This window comes from Etheostoma spectabile, chromosome 5, assembly GCF_008692095.1.
Source record: "Etheostoma spectabile isolate EspeVRDwgs_2016 chromosome 5, UIUC_Espe_1.0, whole genome shotgun sequence".
Lineage (NCBI taxonomy): Eukaryota > Metazoa > Chordata > Actinopteri > Perciformes > Percidae > Etheostoma > Etheostoma spectabile.
This window is the reverse complement of record NC_045737.1, coordinates 15,254,473-15,263,709: the sequence shown is the minus strand read 5'-3', so window position 1 is coordinate 15,263,709 and position 9,237 is coordinate 15,254,473. Positions and strand designations below refer to the sequence as shown.

The 9,237-nt window shown below is 38.4% G+C and overlaps 1 protein-coding gene across 1 annotated transcript in view; it reads right to left on the bottom strand.

Annotated features, from left to right (window-relative positions):
* Window positions 1-9,237, bottom strand: part of ppil2 (peptidylprolyl isomerase (cyclophilin)-like 2) — a 30,630-nt gene that overhangs the window by 15,653 nt on the left and 5,740 nt on the right. The window contains exons 10-12 of the mRNA XM_032517216.1: window positions 8,522-8,682; window positions 5,043-5,118; window positions 3,563-3,669 (exon numbers count right to left, since the gene is read on the bottom strand). Coding sequence (XP_032373107.1) covers window positions 3,563-3,669; window positions 5,043-5,118; window positions 8,522-8,682 — 344 coding nt within the window. The remainder of the gene's footprint in view (window positions 1-3,562; window positions 3,670-5,042; window positions 5,119-8,521; window positions 8,683-9,237) is intronic.

The following is a 9,237-nucleotide window of genomic DNA, read 5'->3' as shown; positions in this document are numbered from 1 at the left end:
ATATATATATATATATATTATGCCCAAAAAAACAAATCTGTAATAAATGCTAGATAATAAAATGGCATCTCTTCATACCTGACTAAATCTCACATTCAGTATATAGTTTACAGTAGACAACCTTTATAAAAATGAACAGAAAAACTACTGCATGTAAACACCGAAAATATACCAGCAATGTTAAGTTACCGCAAAAATATCAATTTACTACAGCCCACTGTTCAGTGCTGATTTGTAGTTCAACTTTGATTCTCTAATGTTAATCGGCTAAATAACGGAAGGGATGACACAGCCATTTAACGCCATCACCTTTGTACACAGCTAGCTTTAGTGACGGGAGTCTCAGATGTCATTGGCCAGCTATAGAAACCGATAATATCTCACCTTCCAGGTAGAGCTGACAGCTTTGAAGTCACATAAACAATCCCTCAAATGTCTGAAACTCTGCGTGACCTGATAGAAAGTTGTGTTATACACACACAAGTCTGCAGTGAAGTAGAGTTCAACTGTTGCCTGAGGCGGCGTGTCTCTATACTGCTGGAAGCCAAGCTTAGCAGTCTTCTACAAAGCAAAGTTCTGTTGGAATTTTTCCTCGCTTGCTGAAGGTAAATCATTACAAAAGCACCCAATGACTGAGGCTAATTTTGACTGACTGGCACAGTGTGAAATAAGGCGGTATTTGTCCCCAAAGCGGGAGGCGTAGCTTTGACTGTGACGCCGGTCAAGTCTACTGTTATGAACGTCAACAGCATTTCACTTTTTCCCCTTGGCAACAATTGGTGGTTTCCAAGAATCACCAGATGCTCTCGTGCTCTATTTTTATTCATTGGCCTATCACTGTGTGACAGGTTTGTCTAAGCTCTACTGGTCCTATTTCCCGCTACGTCTCAATTTTGCTACTGGGGTCAACACTCTGCCTCTTTTCCCTCTATTATAAATCCCAGATTGCCAAAGCACTCTGGCACAAAGAGGCTCATTGTTTTAAACCACTAGGCATACAAAATGGATAGACTTTAACCATTTTAGACATAAAATAGATTTCTGAAATGGAAAAGAAGACCTAAAAATGTTATCCAATGACACATGAGATTATTATTAGTATTTTCTGCTGTTTGCCGCTACTGTCATCTTATCTTAATCCTTTTTTTAACCAGAAACTTTTACGTCAAAGATCTCTATCTGCTGCTGCTATGTAATGATGTGTAACGTAGCGCGTCTGCAACCAATGCTTTTATGTGTGTTTTTGTGTGCGAGTTAGAGCCTGAGAATGTTTAAAATGCAATCCAATTTAGAAACATGTTGGGTGCCTAAAACTGTCAGCAATCAGTGATGTCAGCACGGAAACAATGCTTGCTGATGCAGACAGAAATCTTTAAAAAAAAAAAAAAAAAAAAAAAAACTGATTTACATATGCTCGCAGGCTTCTCTATTTCCCAGGCACTAAAACTAAAATAGAAAAAAGGTCATGATGGACATTCAAATAATGCCATTTATCTAAAGAATGAAACAACTACTTTTTTTATTTAATTAAAAAAGTTCAGAAGGTCACTTTTATATGCTGAAACTGTCATTACATGCTGGCAGTAATACATTAGGCAGATGAACTGTAAAAAAGAAAATCATGCTTCTCTGCCTCCAACTAATGCTCCTAATGGCATTTGCAAGTTTCCACTGCACCCAAAGGAAAACAACCAATCAGAGCAGAGGAGCCTCTGAGGCTTTGCCCATGACTGCTTCTGTGTCAAACTGTAAAACCAGGCAGCACTAACCAAATATGAGGTTCTGTTAAGATTCTGGTACTCATTCGCCAATTCCTAAGAAACTTTAGTGCTCAGCTGTAAAAATGAGAAAGTTTGTGAAAAGTTAGGCCAAAACCAAGCACCGTCTATCGGCCAACCAGTCGATGCAAAAATTCTCATTTAAAGTTAAATGGTATACTAAAATGTGTTTCTGAAAACATGAATTATTATTATTTATTTATTTTAAACATATGATGTTATTCAGGTAGTGACAGATGTGACAAAAACATGTTTTTGGAAAATGACCAACTGTTATGTTATACTCATTTTTACCCAACCTTTTAACATTAAAGCATCTGAAGCATGTTGTGCAGGGAAATGACTACTCTGTGTCATAACAGATATACATATATATGCATTATGTACTACTTATATTTTATATATTTGTTGTTGACACTGTAAAGGGATTGCTTCAATCTCGTTGCACAGGTATTGCACATGTGTATGACAATAAAGGCATTCTATTCACACACACGCACGCACGCACACTTTATTTTAACACTGAATTTGTTTTACATTGTCATTTCTTTGATTTTCTTTTCAAATTCAAAGAGAATATCGGCAATTGGTGTTAGATATAGAAATGGTTTGAGAGGACTAAAACGTAAATTCTGATACCTCGTCCTATTCTAGACACAGTAGATAGGCTTCACCTTAATGGGTTAGGGTGAAGCCTATCTACTGTGTCTAGGGTAGAGGCTGCGTCATCCGATTTTGAACATCTGCCCTCTCACACTTCACCCAAGTTGGGGACAACAAGAGCAGGAGCGACCGACCAAAACATCCAAAGCTGGGCGAGAAAATAGGCACTTTACAGAGAGCTGCGCTCTGGATTTGGGTGACTGAGAGTGTAAGTGACAGTGAAGCGGCACTCATTAATTCATAAACAGCAGGCCACAAATAGAGCTGCAATCTTGTGTGGAAACCACTGGGGAGGAGGAGGATGGGGCGCAGAGGACAGGTTGTCCAACCACTGCCACTTTCACCTCATTATTCTGACTCGACAGCTCAGAAGCCAATGAAAACCAAGCGCATGGTTACCAGGGCAGAAATGCATTCCTGGAACTCGTGCTGTCTCTCTGGAGCCCCACACCTGACTTTAAAAAAGGAGGAACACAAGAACACATTTTTGCCGTGATGTAAACTTGGCAACCTGGGGGACAGACTCTGCAAGACGCTGATTTCAGTGTTTTGGATGTGTCACCCTAAATACAATTTAACCACCAGCTTGCTTGGGCCAAACCTGCTTTGCAAAAAACATTTGAAAACCTTATACCAGCAAATTAAGCTGTCAATCTCACTGTCAAAAACACTAAGCCTCATTTATAAAACTATATATTTTACTGATCAGCATCATTGCTCTCAAACATTTACCTATATAAAAGATAAAAATGATATTAGCTCCTATAAAAGGCTTAAAGAAATACTTCTTTTTATATGGTTTATTTTTTCAACATCTTTCCACCCCTATAAATAGACCTAACATATGATTTCAAAGTCCCTCTTTATTTGGAATTCTATCCTTCAATGATCAGGAAATTAAAAAAAGAAACCTGTGAGGACTGTCAGCTCAGTAAAAAAGGTTGGTTTCTTTCTCTATCTGAAGTTGAGGAGATGTAGAAAATAGGGCTTTGGAAGCATTTTTTCCCAATACTAAAACAGACATTTTTCTTCTTCTAATTGTTTCGTCAGTGATTTTCTGTTTGCTTGCTGTGTGTGTGTGTGTGTGTGTGTGTGTGTGTGAGAAATATACGTGTTATTACCTTATCACAGTGCAACTCAAGGTTCAGGTCTCCCTTGTTTGTGTGTAGACGGACGTAGCCTTTCTTCTTTACGTACTGGTAACGCACAACGTCGTCTGCAATGGCATCTATAACATAAAAATACATCTTTAGCCATTTGTATGTATCTTTGTAGAACATTTGGTAATATGACAAATCAGGCAAAAAATCCCCAAGAGCCTCTGCAGAGCAGGTTGTTATTTAGAATTATGTAAGTAGTATTATTCTATGAACAATGTTTAAATCCAAATAGATTTTTTTTATTATTGTTTAGCCTGTATGTAAGACAATGTTGTTAAATTTTACAAAAACGTACCTAATATAGAAAGAAATTACAAAATCTGATATTTAAAGAAAGACATGATTACTAAACTTTAAAGCATTTCCTGTCTTCAACACTATGACCCACATTAACATTACATTGTTATTTTTAAAAGATTAATTTTTGGCATTTTAGGCCTTTAATGACAGGACAGATGAAGAAGTAAAAGGGGAGAGAGGGGGAATGACATGCAGCAAAAGGGCCGCAGGTCGGGGTCAAACCCGGACCCGCTGCATCGAGGAGTAAACCTCTATATATGGGCTCTACTAACTGAGCTATCCGGGTGTCCATTTTTTTATTTATATATTATATATAGAAAACACTTGACTTGGGTCAGAATATGCGGCCTTTATTTGTGGCGGAGGCGGGCATGCCCAGCATCATGTAAACAAACCAAACCAAAAATACTTCTAATGCGTCCCTGAAACAAACTGAGCACCCAGGAGGATAGTAAAAGGGTGTATACATGTTGCATGTTACATTTCCATTGTGAGAGGCTGCTCCATTTTTCCTTTTCAGTTTTTGCAGGTGCTTTTGCTTCTTCTTCTCCTCCGGGAAAACACGGCCGCGTTGCATTGTGGTATACGGGAGCAAAATGTAGGGTACATTGTATGTACACTCAAATTGGCTGTGCATTATGGGTATTTTATAGTGTACTAAATAGTTAGTGAAATTAACTGCAGAGAATTGAACATGACTACAAAATGGCCAGCATACTATAGTGAACTATTTCCGCGATTGGGAACGGTTTCGAACACAGCTCATGTCTCAGTTTTCTAGGCCCATATTGATAAAAAAATACGTGGCATGCCATCCCTTTTCAGAATCCTGAATTGGCCCTCCATACATTGTCCTCCTCTTCTGAAGTGTACTAAACCTACTATACAGTTACATAACAGCAAATCTCCCCAATGGAGCAGCTAAGAGGCTGACAGGAGAGGAAAACACAGTCGAACTGAGCAGCTCCCAGTTGCAGCTACAGTCAGCTGTGTGAGCAAAAAGCTGCAAAAGAGCAGGCATGGCTAGCCAGCATCTCCTGGATAGATAACTATTAAAGCAACTAAAGAAAGAAGAAGAGGTGAATGTTTCGGTCCGCTGGGAATCTGCAGAGGTTGTTTTGTGTGTGAGATGTTCACTTGCCTGCTACTTGGGTTGTTTCAGGAGTCATGGCCGTAGATGTGAAGGAGGAAGAAACAGTGCCTTTAGAGTAGTGGGCCTGGAGAAAAAGAGACAAAAATAATAAATGACATTTTAAAATAATATTACATTTTTTTATGTTCTTTTAACTCTGCTTTTAAAACACTCCTCCTCCTGTTAATGTATGTGTCTGTGATAAGGACTGTGTCGATAAGAAATGGGTAGACAGTTTTTCTTTTTTCAAATAAAAGTAGAGATAGAAAAGAGAATGGCCGCAATCAATTGATCAACTGATACGGCCTAAAAGGCAAGGCAAGTTTAGTTATATAGCACATTTCAGACACAAAGTCAATTTAAAGATACAAGACAAAAAACACAAAATAAGACTATTCAAAAAAGAGAAAAAAAGAAGAAAAGAAAAAAGTGGATTTAAGAGGCATAGATGCATAAGAATGTAACATCTTTGAATGACCTCTGGAAACTCAAATTAAAAGAACAAAGGGTTGGGGTGGATCTTACATGTTCTGAAAGTAGGGCTGGGCAATATGGAGAAAATCAAATATCACAATATTTTTGACAAAATACCTCGCAACGATATTGTAGTGTTGACTATTGTTGCTTACACAAAATCTTTACACAATGAGATTTTTGGTGAATAATCATCAGTAAAGTGGATATAATGACTAAGTGGGTAAAAGCAAATAATAGATCTATCTGGAAGTTTAATCCAGATCTGCAGTGCATAGAAACTGAATGCTACCTCTGCATGTTTGGTTCAGACTCTGGAGACATGGAGTAAAACTGTCCCAGGTGATCTTTGAGCTCCGGATGGCTTGTAACAGAGTACAGTACTGTGTAGGTCAATAATAACATTTTGAAATCAATTATTTGATTCATAGAAAGCCATTGCAAAGCACTGAGAAAATGTTATTTGTATGTTTCACTATTTTTTTTAAACATTTTAACATTTACTGGACTAATCTAGAGTGGCTGAATGAATGAATTGATAAATCAATGATGAAAATATACATCACTTGCAGACTTTATTTGTACATTTATTCCTGTTTTCAATATTCCTCTGGAGATCAGGACCAGCTAAACGCACCTAGCAGGTTCTCTGCTCAGAGGCACTTCAACAGGGCAGACACAATCTTGGCTGTTTCACACATTTATGGTAAGTGGTGCATTAAGGGCAAACTACTTTAATGACAGCCTCTGCAGCTTCTGCAGCTTGGAGATTTATACAATTTCATAATTAAGGGGCATTTGAGATGCTTTTATGTTCTTTGAGCTTAAATTATAGTAGAATAGCCGAAAAGTAATATACATCTTCCTAAAATACCACAATGCAGTGAGATTGGGGAATAGTCAGAATAACTACTAGAATAACAACTCGGGGAGATGAAAGCGGAGATGGGAAAATGGATATAAAAAAAACTCAAGTCTGCTCTACGGTCCTGGGCGCGCATTCTTCTGCTCTAGTTCTTGTGACGGCGCATGAAAGCCCAGACTTTACCTTGTGTGCTCCGTCTGACCTATATTCCCTGTTCTCTCAAATGCTGCCAGAGCATCACCTCGACTGTGAACTGGAGACGGAAAGCAACCGAGAAAAAACTCTAGCATTAAAAAAAAAAAAACGAGACAAGGAGCAGCATCAAAAGAGAGGCCATTAAGAAAAGAGCCACGAATGCCATTCAAATTGAGTTCAGCCGCCTTTGTTGTTCACGAGTCACGACACAGCCACGACGGTATCGTAGCCGCGGTTGACCTTTGTTGTTACACTTCTGTGTTTGTTTCCTCTACAGTTATACCTGACTTTTAATGATAAGCATGTGGGAAGGTTACAGTAAGTATTCAGAAGGTATTTTTAAATAAAAGGACTTAAACCAGCTGGATATTTAAAGAGGCCTTCGTTTATTCAATTTCTCTCGCAGACTAATGTTTCCGACCTTGCCATGTTCTAATGAACAATGTCTTTTTGCCTAAAGTCCTTTAATTAAACAATATAATTCTTCTTCCTTATAGCACTGTAAACATTCTTTGTTCTCGGTCTGGATGCAGTTGTTTTTCTTGTTGCTTACATTACTGTCAATGTATTACTGTGTGTTTGGCTCCCTCGTGTGTACAATGTTAAAGGTACATGTCTTCACCAAATGATTGTTGTATTAAAATGCTGCAGCAGCACAACTGAAGAAAGATATTATTCATTAAAAAAGGATTCTAAAAATGCATTGCATTTAATATCATTTGGACATTGTTGAATAAGAAAAGTTAATCCACAACTGGAAATGTTTGTACATCTGACATTTTGTAGTTCCACCGTAAATTTTGCCTCTTTCAATAAAACAAATCTTTACAAAAATGATGTTGGATGCTAAACTTTTAAGCCAACACGCATAAAGGTTCTAAAAGAGCTACGCGTTAAATTATAACCGCTCATAAACATGCACGCCAACCGCTCCTACTCCAGACAAAAGACCAACTAACATGGCTGAGAGCTGCAGAAAAAAAAAATAGTAAGTGCAGCTCAAGGTGGTATTGTTTTTTGTTGCTCTCATCCATGAGGTCAGAGGTCTGAACCTGGTCCTCCAGTCAAAGGGAACTGATGGATTTGGACTAATCAATCGATTAAAGCTACAAGGAGACTAATGACAATACACAAAGAAGGATTTCTTCGAGAAATTACACATTCATTTAATAGCTAAGTATACAAGTTGATAAATAGCCACTGTGACGGCCCCTATCCAATCTGCCGGCCTGTCATGATCTGCTCCTTTTTGTTTTCAGGTGCTGAGAGTGGTGAGTTTGGAGGGTCGTCTGTACCTGGCCAACTGGGCGTGGCCTACAGAAGGCATAAAGGCCGGCCCTTCTGGGAGTCTCACTCTATCTCAGCTGGTCCTACTGGAGCGTCCACTTTTTTGTTCTTTGTTTGGTTTGTTGCACCTTACAACACACTTCATTCATTCACTTCTCCATGCATGGCAAACACGACTGATGTTCTATACTTACACACCCCACTATTACATTTATGTTGGGTTAAGTTATGTTTTTAGTGTATTTAGTTGAATAAACTACTTTTTGGTTACATTATCTGTGTGAGACACACAATATTTTTACCTAAATGTCTGAATATGACTCCGATGTTTTCATATCACATGTCCTCTGATCATGTGATATGATGACAAGAGATAAGCGCCATGGGTCACAATAATCAAATACACATGAGGAAGGCCAAAATTAAGTACTTTTTCGGAGCATTTACGTGCTGTGCGGACTTTAACTTATTTGTGTATTTAAAACTTCCATTACCAGGAGGATTTTTAGATATTAAAGGCTTGTTTTGTTATGGTCTCTCAAGTAAGGGGATAATACAGAACAGAATAAAGCATGAGATCAGAAAATATGACACTAACTTAACTTTCCCTTTCTATTTCATTTAATATTCCTCTCTCCCTCTCTTGCATCATAGTGGTTTTGCTTACAGCGTTAAATTTGTCCGTCTTCTTGGCCTCTGGTTCCTTCATTGTGGCAGCCAGGATCTGATCCCCCTTGTAGTCTTTGTAGAGCTCAGCTAAGGTCTCCCTGGTCTCGAGATTGGTGGTTTTCAGGTGGTACGCTGGGTCCAGCTTGGCCTTTTCCTCATCTGAACCGAGCCACGGAAAGTAGAGCAAGTGGAAGGAAATGATTTAACCAACGCACTTTCACATTCCATGAAGATTTAACTCCAAAGTTACCCTTGATTCAGGATTAAAAGTAAATTCGCCACAATTTCCCATAACAAATAGCAGAGGTGGAAAGTAACAGTATACATTTACTCACGTTACTGTATTTATGTAGTTTTGTTTTGTATTTTGTAAGTAGTTTTTGAAATAGGTAACTTAAAATGTACTTGATTACGTTTTGAGTGAAGCATTGTATTTCACTACATTACAAATCCCATCCATTACGGAGTAAAAAAACAACAACTGACTAACGAAAACAAAAAGGAAGAAGAAAAACAATTCACGCCCGGAACCACTACAGTCACGAATCACTCAGCATCTAGGCTGCCTACCAGGCATCAAGTCTTTCTGTAGGAGATCGACATGGATCAGACGGGCGACTTTTACTTAAAAGGTCCCATGGCATGACAATTTCCCTTTATGCGTTTTTTTTTAACATTAATATGAGTTCCCCCAGTCTGCCTATCGTCCCCCAG